General features: G+C 32.2%; 1 protein-coding gene across 1 annotated transcript; it reads right to left on the bottom strand.

Moving 5' to 3' along the window:
* Positions 1 to 269: 269 nt before the first annotated feature.
* On the bottom strand, positions 270 to 16,313 carry LOC125060490 (neuropeptide FF receptor 2-like). Its single transcript, XM_047665434.1, has 9 exons — positions 15,867 to 16,313; positions 5,519 to 5,661; positions 5,163 to 5,389; positions 4,926 to 5,028; positions 4,457 to 4,554; positions 2,953 to 3,121; positions 1,888 to 2,003; positions 1,246 to 1,326; positions 270 to 812 (listed from the first exon to the last, which is right to left on the bottom strand). Exons 1-9 carry the CDS (start codon positions 16,079 to 16,081, stop codon positions 609 to 611), a joined length of 1,356 nt encoding a protein of 451 aa, XP_047521390.1. The 5' UTR covers positions 16,082 to 16,313; the 3' UTR covers positions 270 to 608.
* Positions 16,314 to 17,005: the final 692 nt, after the last annotated feature.

Raw genomic sequence — 17,005 nt, 5'->3', positions numbered from 1 at the left:
AATAATAATATATTTTAATTGTAATATCTTATTTACGCAAATTATCGTTAAGGATACACATAGAATAAATTCATGCTTTATCCGTTAAAGGCGTTTTATTTAATTACACATACAATATCAGCAAGAATTGTAGGTATTTTTAGTTTTTTCTATTTCAACATTCATAAGGTTCTATGGAAAACACTGGCAGAGTTTTGGCACATGGTGGCCAAGTACACAAGAATATACTGAGGAATAGGGAGTTAATTATTTAAATTAAACTTAAAAGATTACTTAAAATGTAATAATTTATTGATCAATATAAAATTTACATGTTTATTTACAATATTTGTACAGTTTTAAAAGATCATACATTACTTAATTCCTGCTTACCAAAATCAAATATCAATTGGGGTTGCCTAATAAAAGCTTTCATGTTATAGCTCTCTCTATATTACCCTGAGAATGAAATTCATTACTGTAACGTTTACCAAAAATCTGTGAAAACAAGAATATTCAATCATTACGACGCTTATAGTCTTTTAAATTAAATCATATCTTAATTAAAAAACGATAGCATTAATGTTAAATGTCAACAGCAACCCAGAGTTGTTTAAATATCGTGGGTTTTATTTGAGGTCTACAGGTCCATGTCGTTGCAGCATCTCCACGGAGAGGGTATGCGCAGGAGCCGTGCGACGCGACGATCGCGTCACGTGACTAAGCTGCGTCTGAGCGCGCGTGTTCCCAACATCCCCCGCCCTGGATACCACCACTCCCCCTCCTCCTGCCCCGACACCAGCTCCTCCGCAGCCATAACGCAAAGATTTCATCTGCAAGCAAGCTATTTGTGTTTAAATAAGCTCTTATTGTTAGCTTTGATGCAACCCACATGGGCATGGAATTTCTATGTTATGCTTTGATAATTTTGTGAGCTTTAAGTAGGCTTCTATGTCAAACATTAACCGGTACACATCCAGTATTCGACCACACGACCTCATGGTTCTTTGTCGTATATTTAAGAACTAGGCTCTAATCTTCCAGTTCATCGACCTTCATTAACCTCTACTTCAATGACACGTAACTAAATTGAATTAATAAAATAAACCTAGTTTTACAATTTTCCCTAAGATTTTTCTCAAAGAAAAGAAAGTGGTTCAAAACAATTGACGTGAGGTTTTTACATTACACACATGTGTTAGTTGATGATTATTGCATTTTCAAAATATTAAATGTATTCCCAGATATTTCTGAATATGAATATACCTGTAAGTAACACCTTTTGTGAGGTTCATGGTAAAGTTCGTAATCGCTGGAAGACCCATCCGGTTTTTGCGTGCACCGCCACTGCAACATTTTCCATAATCTTACTTCCTTATCATATTATCACTCAGTGATACCTGATAATACACTATATTTTATTATTGAACCGACGCGAAAGATTTTTACTGCTTCGAGTAATATACGTTGGAAAATGTTCGTTGCTGTCCTGAGAGAGAGGTTATATTCACATCAAGTGGTATTCGATGCATCTATATGTATGGTTAATTAAAAGACAGACCCCTGTAGAATATACTTATAATCAGAATTCTTGAAAATCTTGACAAATGCTTCGTTATTCAAAGCCATGGGATACCGGCAATATTCATATGTTTGATATTTGCTTTATAAATTTTAAATAAATAAACAAATATGATATATTCTTGTATTTGGTGAACTGAACCAGCCATATTACAAACAAGTGATGAGTGTTTGATTTCAATTTCAAATCAATATTTGTCATGCATTAATTTAATTTGGTTTAATACGGGCAGAACTTCCGTAAAATGTTGTGGTAGGATAGATTACAAAGTAAAATCAATTTCCTTCCCAAAATCCCAACATTCACCTAAATATATTTCAGCTCACCGTGAATTTGGTTTGTTGGCAGACCCCTCGCGAGCAAAGAAGCTTGCGCAGAGAGCGCTGGAAATTGCGAGTCATCAGACAGTAGACGATCGGGTTTATGGCAGAATTCGCGTGACCTGCCGCAATGAAACATGTCTAGAGCCACTGATAAGCTAATTGTTACTTACGAGCCTTTCTTATCGGCTTTTAGTCGTGACCGTTGTTATAGTGCGCTATTCTAAGACCTTAAATGCATTTTAAATAACAGACTGCCAATCCTTCTGGAAAAAATTAAAGAACAAAATTATTTTCTTGAAAATATACTTAAATATTGTTATCCAAAAATCATTTGCTTCGTAGGAACCGTAACTTTTATTTATATCAAATAAACTGGACATTGTTGCGAAGGACAAACCCATTTGAAATAGATTATGCGTTTAGACCGAATGAGACCGACACAATGGTTAAATATCCGCCTCGTTGTTGTCGTGGGCCTCTTAATAACGCATTCCCGGTCCAGGCTGGCGTGACGAGGGTAGCTGATGTAAACAAATTCAATGCAATACAACAGCTTTGTATCTAAATGAAATTTACTGTTTCAATACTCCTATACCTTCTTGGTTCTGAGAGTTTCAATTTTCCGCAATTTACGAATTAATATTTTGCTTATTTATTTATTTATTAAGGAAACTAAACAGATACATCTCTATACAGTAAAAATAAAATAAAGAAACACATAAAATAAACACATTGGACATATCCACAAAAAGTTACACTGATAAAAATATAATACAAAGTAAAACAAAACAGCACAAAATTTATAAATTAGGAGAATGACAAACAAACTAGCAGCTAAAAAACAAGGAAGATACAAGGCTTAAGGCATTAAGAGTTTTAAATCATTCTTAAAGAATAGAGGAGTGCGAAAAAGGGTCAATGTTAGTGGCAGAATCCAAGGTAGAACACATCCTGTGAAGAGGTTCACGGAACCCAATGTTGGTTCTGGGAGTCGGAAGGTTAAAAGGTTACATTACAATTGATCTGCAAGTGAATGTATCTTCGCAACGAATACCTTGGTAGACAGACCTATAAAAAGCGCATAGGGCAGATAAAAGCTGAGGTCGGCGGTGGAAAGCAGGTTGACGTCCAGCAGCAGCTGCAGTATGTTGTAAGGCAGCCAGCACACGGCGAACAACACAGCCAACAACAACAGGATCCACGCCACTCGCTTGCGCTCACGAACCAGCCTCAGCCCCTGAACATAATTAACCTTATTCCATTCAGCTGTTACTCTGCTATTATGACGTTGGCGCAACGCAATAAAATACCTTCTGTCCTAATTCTACGCAAAATGAGCTATAATTTGAAGTCGTTGTTTCTTTGTTTTTGCAATTTTTAGAAATTGAGGGTCATTAAAGCAGAATTAATTATTTCAACTCCATTCGTGTCATGCGTGTAAAAACGGAATTATTTGTGATTATCATGATGTTTAAAATGTCGCATTGCGCTTTTAGCGCGTTTAGTATTTATAAAAATGTAAAGGTAGATATAAATGTATTTTTGAATTTTGAAAAAGACATCCTATTAAAACACTTTTTGTATATTATATGTAAGTATTATGAAATGTCGATTGGTATAATATTATCACAGTTTGAATCACTAAGTTACTAGAAGATAATTCTAGCGTGTTATATTCTAAGTACTAAATGAGACAGTTTATGTAGGTATATTTAACGTCTGTTATTAAAAGATTTATACATAATAATATTAGCCTTGTTACTGCAATTCTTTAATCATAAATCAATAAGTCTTCACGCGGGCGTTCACTTCAAAATCATTTCTAATCCTTTGACTACTCCGTGACTAACTTCATATTACAGGGATTAAATGAAAGAACAAAGATGAAAATATATTACTTTCTTTATATAATTTATCTGCTACCATAGGTTGAGTAAATAAGAAAAAAATCACGAATGAATCCCTTTTTTATCTGGCGTTATTATTATGGCGAAACTTCCCCTCGTAGTAACAGTGTTTTGTCGATCGAGTTAAGAAGAATCGCTTTTCCTACGGATAAACTCTGTGATAAATAAAAATAAGGCACCAATTTTATTTTTAAGTTAATTTAAATCTTTCTTTTTTTTTGAAATTTCCTTTAAAGTGTTGACGATATTGACATTAACGGAACAAAGGCATACATTTTTTATTAGAATTTAGGCGCAAAATTTCATCTTGTCTTTTCACTTTGCTAAAATTCGCGAAACCGTGAATAGAATGCGTAATCAGAATTAATCGTTTAGCTATTTGAGTTAATGGGGTGCCAGTATGAAACGAAAATTATGATTAATTCCCAAAAATAGCAACAGTTCACTTAAATCGTTAAACAACGATAGTCAATATGTATTTCAATTGATGGAATTGTTTCAGCCGGATGAAAAGAAACATACTTCGTCCGTCATTGACCTTTTGCATTTTAACTCTGCTTAGTCGATTATCGGTTATTACCATTATACTGCCATGATTAGAACATATTACGTAACGTGAGACAATTGAGACATCTATTGACTATAGAAGTGTAGTGTTATATTACCTGTTGCATACTGATATTGCCCTCGTCAATATCGAATGGCGGCCGCACCGAGCACAAAGTCCGCCCCATACATGCGTATGACATAATTGTTATACAGCCTGCATTCAAAACAATTAATTACAAACTAAGGCCACATGTCTAGTGTAATATGTTTTTGTAAGTGCACAAGTCGAAACACGCATATCTGCGTATAAGTATGATAATTTCAAAAGAGAGGATTCCTTTTAAATATCATGTTATTGCAAGTAACATTCGCCCGGCACCGGCCGCTGCGGTTCGAACTCCAACAAAAGCAATTCAACTTGTCAGTTCACTCAGTACTAGGCAATAACTCTTCAAGACAATGGGCGAACACTGCAATTTAAACCTTCGAAGTTGCGGATTTGAATTGAAAATAGGTCTTAAAATGCAAAATATATAACTAACTATATAAGAACATTTAATAAATATTTAGAAATAATTCTCTCACCTGGTATGGCGTAAACCAGAGTGAAGCTGAATGCCCCGAACTGTTGCCGAGATCCGGCGCTGGGCCACTCCTCAGTGCAGAACTGAACCTCTTTGGTTTCTATCTAGAACACCACTTTTTAATTTATATTATGTTACAAAACCACTCGCATTTAACAAATAACGGCACAAACTGTCTTAATTAGGATTTGAAAAGTTGGATTTTACTTTGTTTTATTTCCTACGCAAATGGACATACCGAAATGTTCGTTCGTGTGTGTGATATTATTGGAACTGACTCCGTTTGCACGAAAGCAACTAAAGCAAGAGGTATAAAGATAAGTGCTGCCAAGGTCCACAACAGCCCCGACAGCAGCAATGCTTGGCGGCGTCCTGGAGGGCGCAGCCTCGGCTCTGGCGCGATTGACACCCAGCGGTCTACGGACATTGCGGTCAAAGTAAACACGCTAGACGCCACTGCAACACCTGGTAATAGAAATAGAATCTCTGTATAAATATGGCCAATATTATAAATATAATTTCTTTAAAACAGAGAAAAGCGATACAATCTTTAAATAATCTTAGTGGAAGGTGAACATTATTCCTACTACTTACCCTGTATATAGTTAAATATTTTGCAGATGGTCTGTCCGTAGTACCATACGAGGGTGATAGCCTTGCTTAGCTGGATAGGCATACATACAACCGTCACCAGAAGATCTGCTGCAGAGAGATTCACCAGAAAGATATTCGTGACGCTGCAATAAAGATTAAAGACAAGATTAAAATGTATATCTTCCGTTCTACGCCCTTGATTTGAGAACTGGCAGTAAATGTAAAATTAGAAGCATTAATATTTATTTCTTTAATGACGAATCACAAGTGTACATTGTGTTACCTACGTGAATAAATGATTTTTGAATTTGAATTTGAATTTGATACGACCATCTTTTTATCTACTTCTGTTTTCCACTGAAACATTAATTTAAAATGTATGGAGGAACACGCACACGCTGTGTATTTTGATACGGGTTACAGAGAAAAAACTATTAGTTCAAATGACATGCGGAAAGTTTTTAAATTTTAATATACACAACAAACCAAATTCGTATAATAACAATGCACTATAAAGCAAACTTTAAGGAAAACTTAATATTTTATTCATATTTAATCCGTCAGTTGCAATTGTTAAAAGTTGAAATTAAGTTCTCGCTCAGATTCATGCAATCTGAGTATTATACTTCCCGTCTGCAACAATAAAAAGGAAGGGGAAAATAATTAACTAGGTAAATCTAAAGTGGACCAACAAATTATGTGGGCATTACTGGGTTATACGAATACAAAACAATCTAAATGTTAATATTCCAATATAATTTTGAAATCAAATCTAATTTTGGTTCCGCGGTCCATTTACCAAGAGAACATACATATTAGATTCAAGTTTTAGTCCAAAGCCAAATATTGATGTTCAAATGTTATAACTTATTAATTAACAAGTTTGTGATCCGCTTCTCATATACTCCATTATTTTACATACATGTCTGTTTATATGAATATTGTAGCTAAGTGCACAATTTGCACGACTTCATATTCATTATAAAAAATATATATAATATTAGCCATATTATTTATTATACGCGTATAACATGTTAAGAAAAAGTTTTAGTTTAGAATATTGGAATACCTGTAAAATGTTATATAAAATGAAAGGTTTCTGTTATGAAAATATACTTCTCTTAAAGACGCAGACAGTTTAACATCCTAATGATATTTAAACATAAATTATTGTAATAAATGTGTAGTGCTTGGAAAATATATATTAAACATGAAGCAAGTGTTTTTAAAATAGTCCCCTCAAACCGACAGAGTGTTTGGATGTAAATAAATAGAAAATAACTCGCAAATCTATAATCATTATATTATCTTCTCCCGACATTGACAATCTGCCTTAAACACTAGTCATAAGATCTGTCAATGGAAACTGTAGGAGTTGCAACATAAATAAATAAGTTTGATATGTAAAAATACTAATATGCATTGATAATTTTATGGAAATACTTAAAAGAATGCATTACCTGGATTTTAACGAGTGAGTACATTGTTTATATAGGTAAGCTTTTTTAACATTTTATCATAATAATTTTATTATTTATTTTTATTTAACGCAAAAAGTGCTAAAGTGTCATAAGTTTGTGTCCATTAATTATAATGTTTTTTAGAAACCTTGATTGTTTTTATCACAAACATAATCTAATCGGCTCGCGTTAGTAGCGATCTTATCATGCTACTTAATGCTGTATAATCAGGATATTTATTGGATTAGCCATATATTTAAGATATCTAGCAACGACACAATCTTTAGCACAAATATAAAACGTAGTATGCTTTATCTTTTACATTAATCACGGTATTCATGTTTCTATAAACAGGTTTTGATTAAACACTTGCTGAACCATTTCATTGGTAAAACGTCTCGAGGTTGACGTCGAGAAAATCGTTTACATTAGCAAAAAGACAGATTTCGAATGGATTTAAGAGTGACAAATCCCAGCGATGGATCTAACTGCAATTTATATCCGTCTCACATGGAAAGTTTTACCTGTTAAGGGTTGGCTTTAGAATTTCTTTTAAGAAAAAAGCTAACGGTAGAAGGCTCACCTAATGTTTAGTGATGCCCATGGACATTCACTCTGCCAGAACGCTTGCAAGATCGGAATGCATAAACACCCGTTACTTTTTTACAATGACCTACTGAATTAAATTCAATTCAATTTTAGTGAAAAGATGCTAAAATAGTTCACATAACTAAGAAATATTGAGGCACCTCCCGCACTCCAGTTATTTGATGTGCGAGTGGAGTGACTCTTGCTTTGAATAGATTTTATTAAATACAAGCAAAATGTGGAGCAGCTCATTCGTTTTATATTTACTGAAAATCTAGCAAAGTTAACATGAATTGGTGACCTTTTACGGTTCTTCACACAGCCTCCATCAGTCCAAATTGCGTAGCCTTAATATTTTGAAAAAAAGCGAAAGAGTGCATCTTTTTTATTCGATAATTATGTGCTTATTGTCACATGTTTAAAATTGTTTTTATTTGTTTATTTTATCGAGTTTGAAATAGGTAATTTCGTACTCACTAACTATAGTTTTAAACTTGAGAGATAAAAACAGAAACCAATTTTAAAAATTATTATTATATTTAATGATAGTTCTGACAGCTCTCAACTCTTGTTGAAGCGAAATTCTTCGAAAGAAAGATCGAAGATCCGGCAGCTTTGTTGGATTCGTCAAATTACGACCGAGAACAATGAAACTAATTACAGAAGCCTTTTTTCATCTTAATGTTTCTGCTTCGTATTTTTCATATTCCTTCAGCTTACAATAGCTTCTTGTTTTTTCCGCTTACTACTTATTTCTACTTTTAGTCTAACTGATTACCGTAAACTTTAAAATACAGTTTTATAGGACGTGTACTATATTACTACTACTATTAAGATGGTATTGGTGATAGTGTAGTGCCTTGCGATTTTGTAACACACTTTTTAATTTATCACTGAATTCCGCTCTCAAAAATATATTTAACTAAAATTGAATATTTAAATAATATTACTAACGCCTAAAAATTGTAGGCATTTGGTATTCTGATAATGCCATCTGACATCTCGCGTGATTTAAAATTCCAAGTTAAGACGAATTTTTGCACCAAATTAAAAGTTGCTCTTTCCTCGAGTTTTAGTGATTTACATGTGAGTTTTTAAGCGCGAAGTTAAAGTTTTGTTATAAGAAATAAATTCTAACATATGACAATATGTATTTCGAGGCAAGTTTATAATATATAATAAATACAAAATTATATATATGTGTAGGCTTAGTAAAATAGAACTTTGTTGTTACAGAACGCCCTTTTCCAATTTAAACCTCTATTTCAATAAATAAACGATGTTATCACTTAAAAAAGATTTAAGCTAGCAAAGAACACGTAGGCGCGAAACAGCCAATTGGTTGTAGATCCGCTTTTTTCGAATACCCAAGAAATTAATTGGTATTGACGAAACCTTGAATGGTTGCTGCTACATAAATAAACTTAGTATCTGATAAATAGTTAAACTAACATATAACCTAAATAAAAGTAGGTATGTAATAATTTCAGAGTACCAAAAGTGCAACATTCCTGTTTGTATTGCCTGTGAAGAAGAATATCTCATTAGTATCAATGACAAGGCCCCAGGATAAAGAAAGCCACAATAGTGCAGAAAATATCAAATTATTGAATTTCAACTATCCTTCAATTGATAATAAATGGTTTGTTATCAAAGACTAGGTTTCCTTATTTTTATAAATATTTATATAATATTAAGGTTTTGTATTAAAACATTCTTCTGTTTTACACAAGTACACATTGTATGAATGAAATGTCATCATTATTAATGTCCAATTAATAATTTTATTATTAATGCAATAATAATAACGATACAATATATATATATACACATAAAAATGGTAATGAAATTTTTGATATAAAAAACATAGTTGTCGCACTGTAATGGAAAGGGTTTATTATAGTGATTAAGATTTGACCAATCGTAAGCTTATCTTATAGATTTATTATTAGTTACTTATATTATTATTTTTTAATTTCTTATAATTAAATTCAATTTTACTTAATAAATAGTTTTCTTATATTTCATGAATTCATGTTTTTTTATTAATTTTAGATTCCCTTGTTTCGTAGTGAAACATAATTAAAAAATTTAAGTTGTCAGTTGTAATAAACATTCCACAAATACTACGGCTTGTCAGTTGTCGGTTTATGGTAAATATAAACTCTTAATTGTATGTTATAAACAGAGCACGTAACCTAATATGTACCTACTATATAAATAAAGAAACTTGTTACTTAGCTTTAAGTCGCCCCTTTTCCAGATAGGTTGTACGGTAAATAATTTGTCACTGAAGAATAATAATTCAACATTATTGGCAAGGCATTTTTTCTATTGTGTTTTTTACCTATTTTTAATTTAAACTAGTTTCCCCAAAATATGCTTTTTGTAGTTCTTCAATCAATTAATAAATGTAATTTTTATCCAATAAAATAGTAAATATTTTGTTTACAAGAAAATTTAGCCAATTAATTAATTAATTAACATTTTTTTATAAATAAAATGGGTTAATTGTCACGATATTCACCAACACGCTCCCTTCAATTAATAAGAAATGAAATTGCTTGACAGAATGCCATGAAGTTCCAAAAATTAGGTGAACGATTAAGGGAGTTGAAATCACGGTATAGTATTTATGTATTTGACATAATTAGTATCGACGGGTAGAACTAATTGTCATGTATGCCATGTAAACTGCGTATTACCAAGGATCCTTAAATTAATCGTGGTATTTGGCAACTCAAATTTAATTAATATTTTCAATGGGGTCTTTTTAATTTATTGATTGAGCTCACTTGTATGCAATTTCAATTTATCAGTTTCCTTTCGCTCCCACTACTATTCAATAGTGAGATTAAACGAATTAAAATATGCAGAATCATTATTCGGATGCCTTTTTCATATTTTATTTTTGTAATAATTAATTAATATCATGGGCGTTGGACCTCTTATAAGTTGTAGAATTTTCCACGAACTGGGTATCCTGACAGTACCAAGTTTATATATCTATGAAGCAGTTATGACTGTCAAGAAGCATCCACAATTATTTAAAACTTACAAAGAAACTTGCTTTTATATACCGAGGGATCCAACACGGCTGCGGGTGCGTGCATGTTGCACCGCGCTATACTCGAAAAATTGTTACGCCATGGCTGTGAGAATATTTAATCACCTTCCTAAAAATTATAGATCGCTGCCATGTAATGTTTTCAAGGGGAAGGTGATTAGATTTTTAAAGTCAAGGTGCTTCTATAGCGTAACCGAATATTTAGAACATAAGTTTAGAACATAAATTTAATAACGTATGATATGATATGTACAATAATATAATGATACAAATAATATAAAAACTGACCAATTCATATGACTAATAATGTAAAATTCCTTTAAATACAAATTTGCGCGCCATTCTGTGTGGCAGAATATGCGAACTTATGATTGTACCACCTGACACATTTTTGTACCATATTCTTGCAATAAATTATTATTATTATCATGGTTACTTCAATCTTTATTGTTTTCAGAATCATAAAAAATACTGAAATTACAAAAAAAACTTTAAAGAGCTTTGTGAACATTGAACGCTGTATTGGCTTCCGTGAGAACGATAGCAATCAATTCGTAAGCGAGCGTGATGCGGGCGCTATTTCGCGTAAAAACACATTCACGTATTATTATAACAAAGATCAAAAACGTTTCATATTGATTTATCAGTCGTCGATAGATTTGTTTTAGTTGCGAATGGAGCTTGTCTCGCCCACACTCTGATTTATTCTTTGTATCACAACCAAAATATCTCACATATATTATTCACTGTACAGAATTTTTAGATATATTGAACGCATTATACGTTTCCTTGTATTAATTTTATAAAGAGTAAAGATCTATATTTATAATAGTTTCCATCCATGTTTCACGTCCTAAATCGTTGGAGACTAAATTGAATCTAGATTCTTTTTATATTAATTGATGTGAAAGAAGGAACTAAATTTGTATATTTTCATCGCACCTATTTACACATTTCTCCCACAGTTATTTCATCTGTACTGATATTATAAAGAGATTTGTATTTTATATTTTCCAGAAAAAAAGGTTTTAATCACCATTAGAAAAGTATATTCTATAATTCTTATGTTTCCTTTTGCATCACTATTCGCTGTTCATGAATTTGTAAGATTAGCTTTTAAGTTTTTAGTCTGTTATTTTTTTTTTTTTCTTTTGTATTACTTTAGATTAAGGTTTTATACATATATATTTATATAAGATTTGGTTCTGCACTTCTCGCACGCATCATGTTTCTTTTTTTTTTTAGTTTTTCTCTTTTACTAGGGTTGCCTGGAAGAGATCGCTTATTAGCGATAAGGCCGCCCGTTGCATCCCTTATAATTTTTATGTATTGTGTTTCTTTTATTTGCAACGAACGAAGTGTAAATATATTATTCCAAACATTTAGTAAACGTCTAGCCACACGAAGCCGGGCGAAGCCATTCGTATAATATACCTTTAAATACATTTTGCACACTAGATACACCTTAATTCATTATAAAGTCCACTGCAACCTACACCTAAAAGTTTGTTGCATTAATGAGTAAACAAGATTCGACATCTCCCTACAAAAAATACAGATGAACATTACTTATGCGATCCCGTTGTATGATTTGTGGTCTTGCCCTTCAGAATCCCTTAGAAATAAGATAAATATTGACTTGTGCTAGCTTTTATTAAAATGTTCCAATAAAATAAAAATTATAGCACTCGCAATAAGAAACTATACCAACCAATTATAGCCATAAAACTAATTGGTGTATATTTTTTCATTTATGAAAACGGCAACATTATATCTGGTTGAGGTTGTTGGTTGTTGTCTGCTTCGCAGAACTGTGCGCGTTCTTAATTTAGTCGTTGTATAATTATCGGTAACGCTTGTGTCGATATTATTGGCTTATAATAATAATTGCAAGCCCCAAGGGCTAAGTACCTAGTCCAGCCATGAGTTGTGTTACAAATGAAAATGCATTTTTTAATGAAGTAAAAAAGAGTTAATATTACAAATTATTAAAATTTAATATTAACCGAGCTGTCAAATTAAAAAACAAATTAACCGTCTCTGGAACTTATATATTTCATAAAGGTAATTTTGTATAAACCTTGTACCAAATACATTGTGTCATAAAAGCAACAAATAGGAACATGTTGTTGGATTCACGAATACAAAGATTATCCAAGATAATCAAAAAAATTATGTAAATATGTGAGGAACATGTAGGTATACTAACTTTATAGTATAGTAGTTTTATTCTAAGAGTACATTGTCTTCACATATAATTATTTAACTAATGTAAACAAAATATTGTAAACCTATTTTAAAGTGTGGAGTTTCTTGCCGATTCTTCTCCACACGAAACTACCTTTTGTAAGGGGCAACTAGAATCTTCTTTGTATTTTGTTTGACGTTCAAAAGTGCCATTTTAGGTGGTCTAATTGAAATAAATGATTTGACTTTGAAAGACTTAATTTTTTTGAACCTGATAATTTATAGAACAAATACAGATCGTTCAGCATTCAAAAACATCAAGCGGGACCGGAAAGTACAATGTATTTTTGTCCGAAAATAAATTATAAATCGCTTTGCAAAGTTTACTTACTCCCACGATTATTGTCAGCTTTCCTCCTAGTGAGTTGTAAGCCGAAGCTTTAAGTTCGATCACGTAGCGAGGTTACGTCAGATAAACAAACTATTGATTACATATTGATCTAAGTGATGAGTGTGGCCAATCTTCAGTTAAGTGCTAGGCTATCAATATTAATCAAATTATGTATTTATGGAAGAGTTAACGAAATGTCTAACAAAATAGTTTACGAGCCACGCTCCAATATAGTTTTATGTGTCTCATTCCGATCATCCAATTTGTAATGAGAACAGCTGCAATTAGTTCTTAACTTTGCGAAGATTTTATATAAACCTTACTGCAATTTGTATTATCTTTAAAATAGGTTTTTTAAAAAATGTTTCTTCATTTTCTTAAAATACAAATATTTTTCTCTAAGAATCCCTCTCGAAGTAAGAAGTAGGCTTTTTCTTCAGACAGGTCAAATTGTTTCTATTATTAACCATCCCAGTCTAGTTATATCTAGATAGGGTATTTCTTAGAAAATTTCGAGCCTGGACATAATTTTGTGATTTCTAAGAATTTAAACTTTCATTAACCATACTTTAGTTATTTAAGAAATTTTGTGTACCAAAACGGACATATAGAATTTTAAGGTTGTCACAAATAATTAAAATAATACTTTGTATGGCCAGTAAATGTCAATTTAAGTTGTAAGTTATCTGATTAAAATAGTAAAAATATCACTAATTAGTATTAAGACAAAATCATAATCTTGACATGACGAGGGCAGTTGCTATTTTTTACACGCTTTATATTAGCTTCACCTGTATGTATGTATGTATGTAACCGACTCCTTCGGACTCAATTTTGTCCCACTTTTAACGGACAGATTTAATTCAAACTTTGCGCACCTGTCAAAGATCGATGACAATGCAATAATGCGAAAAAAAATGAAAAAAATAAAAAAAAATTAACTAAAAAATAAATAATAGTTAAAAAAAACTAAAAAACACGCTTTTAAAGCACATCAAACTAAAAAGTGAAAAATAATTCCTAATTTAGGCTGAAAATGGTTATGAACAAAAATGGCACAGAGCGCCCCACGCTTTTTCACAATAATATCAGTATTTTATGTGTAAATGAATTTATAACATAATTGAAATAAACATACTTTAACAATATCTAGGTCAAAGTAACAGACATTTTCTACAAATTCCAGGCTCATGTGTGCTACCTCAACACGACACAACAACACACTGAACTGTTTACCTACGTTTTAAAAGTTTTGAGTGGATTTCAAAAACCATTTGCGATCGGTACCTACTTATATTTTTATGTACTTTAAATACTTATTATCATAGATACATTATCTAAGAATTTTGGAAAGCTAACAAACAAAGATTTATATATCTAATATTGATATAGTGTACGACAAATGCTTTTTGTGTACTTTAGTGTTAGTGATATCAGATATTTTTCTAATTTTGGTCTGAATTTGAACATTATTTAGTTTGAGAGAAATTTAATATTAATAATGATGTTCGATATTTATGCTACAATACATAATGATTTATGCAGTCAATATGATCTCCGCAAGAGAAAACACGACACCAAACTTGCAACAGCAGATTAAACGCAAATCTTCAGCTAATATTGAATTTCATAGGCATCATAATTCCAATTTGCTAAATTACATTTGATTTAATTTCCTTATCTGTAGCTACAAAATTAATGGTCGTTGTTTCTTTCATATTCTTTTTATCGCATCTTATGGCTGACGGTGTTAATTATGATGTTTAATATTAATTTGTAATAATAACTTTATTCTGACAAGGGTGGTCGTAAACTCATTATACCAATACGTAATGGCAATTTAACTCAGAGAAGTGCTTTGCGGCTGCAGGAAGATCTGTTATAACAATTATTTCCGTTATCTTTCAAGGTCGGTACTTTCGATTAATATTAAAATATATTGTACAAAAATATTAATAAGAAGTGTTTATATTAATGCTACTACGGATACAATAAAAATAAGGAAAGTATATACTTTTAATTACGATTAATAATGTACACAGTATGTGATATATTTAAATATCTTCTGTATATCTAAGTATTACGAAATGATATTCATTACAATACTTTAGGCGGCGGGGTATATAAATGTGGGCGGGCGGCTTGTGTTTTGTCCGTGTGCATCGTATGGTTTTCACAACTAACGAGGCTTCCTGTGTATTATTAACTATCTCAATTCGTCGAACCATTTTTGAGACATGTATATACATTAGTTTTTGACGTGATAACGTCTTTAAAATCGTTTTAGTCGGGTGCCATGTTCAGAAACTTGTGTCACACCAAAACCTCACGAGCGCGATCGCAGGTATAACGAGAGAGAGACGGACCGATCTCCCGTCTCATCTCGAGCGCTGCCAGTCATTCCGTGAATGTATGAAGAAAAATGTATATCATAGTCGAATAAGTAAACTTGTCATTTTACACCCGAAATTTATCATCAAAAGTGTGAATAAAACGATAGATGTAATTTAAAATTTGAAAAAATTGTTATCTTCATTAATTCCTTACTTCCCAAAAACTTATATCACCAATAAGACGTTATCACGTAAACATCTCGATCGTAAACCTACTTTACAAACAACCAATATTTTTTTTTATCTGAAAGTTCCTTTTTACCTTTTGGTGTAATTGCACTTGATAGCAACGAGTATGAGCAGCACGTTAGCGAGTAGCGAGAGCAGGATGAGGGGCACGTAAAGAGCAACGAGCACCACGTCTGGCTGAAACAAGATCTCGAGCCCCGCCGCTGCGTGTATCCCGTTCAGATTGGCCAGACTAGAGTTCAAAATCTCAACCCACTCCGTACTGTTCATACTGTCACTGTCTTCCATTCTTCATTTACATTATGACGCGGTGGAACTCAAAACTGCACTGCACTGCGTGTACTGGGCGAGACTTTAATTAATTTCAATAACATATTTTAGATAGAACGGCGTAACACTGATCGAATTGGTAACATTCAAATGTTAAATTGACGGCACGTTAGACTAAAACATGATTATTGCAAGGCGAAAAAAAGTTCCTGCGTAAATCACTTCAGTATTGACACAATGTAGGACGGTGAGAATCGGAAAGCGACTGAATGAAGGTTTCCCGCACGCGAGAGAAAGAGACCCACTAAACTGAAACAGCGATAACAATTTAAAAAAGGTGGATTAAGTATTGTTTTTTATACTGTTTTGAAAAGAGGCTTTAGTTGTGACATTGAAACGTGAATTTTGGAATGCGAACTTAGTAAAACTAAAATTCTAAGGCTGCTATAAAGCTCCATTAATGGTCCTACGAGTAACCATTCGTAGTTTAGGGCATACTTTATTACCAATGTTATTAAGCCATAAACAATTGAAGAATGAAAGAGTCATGTCATCGCTATTTTAATGATTCTGCTGGTGTTTATGTGCGTTGATACACGACGTTTACACGACTAACAAACACTTGAATAATATTTATTTAATTGTTTTAAACGTGTATTTACTATCGCATAAATAAACGCTGGCACATCATCACTGAGAGTATCATCTCAGTCATCACACACTTTGTTTGATCATACAATACCATAAATTAGAAACTTCGCGTTCCTAATAATATTTTAACAGACACTTTGGAAGCTTGTAAAGATGTAAATCATTATTATTTTCTAGTCAATTGTGATGAACAAATACACATGTTTGGTGTGAATAATGATAAAGAATAGAGGGTGAATGAAAATGGTTATTATATTATGTGGAAATGATATACTTAAACGCGCGCGTCGC

The sequence above is a fragment of the Pieris napi genome, chromosome 21 (assembly GCF_905475465.1).
Source record: "Pieris napi chromosome 21, ilPieNapi1.2, whole genome shotgun sequence".
In the NCBI taxonomy this organism is placed as follows: Eukaryota; Metazoa; Arthropoda; class Insecta; order Lepidoptera; family Pieridae; genus Pieris; species Pieris napi.
This window is presented reverse-complemented; position numbering and strand designations above follow the sequence as displayed.

What these genes read in the sequence shown, in the direction of transcription:
- LOC125060490 (XM_047665434.1), bottom strand. Translation starts at nt 16,081, where the DNA reads ATGGAAGACAGTGACAGTATGAACAGTACGGAGTGGGTTGAGATTTTG. An exon ending in TCTGGTTTACGCCATACCAG is followed by an intron (nt 4,555 to 4,925) that starts GTGAGAGAATTA and finishes TTTTGAATGCAG; the next exon opens with GCTGTATAACAATTATGTCA. An exon ending in GCAATATCAGTATGCAACAG is followed by an intron (nt 3,122 to 4,456) that starts GTAATATAACAC and finishes AATTATGTTCAG; the next exon opens with GGGCTGAGGCTGGTTCGTGA.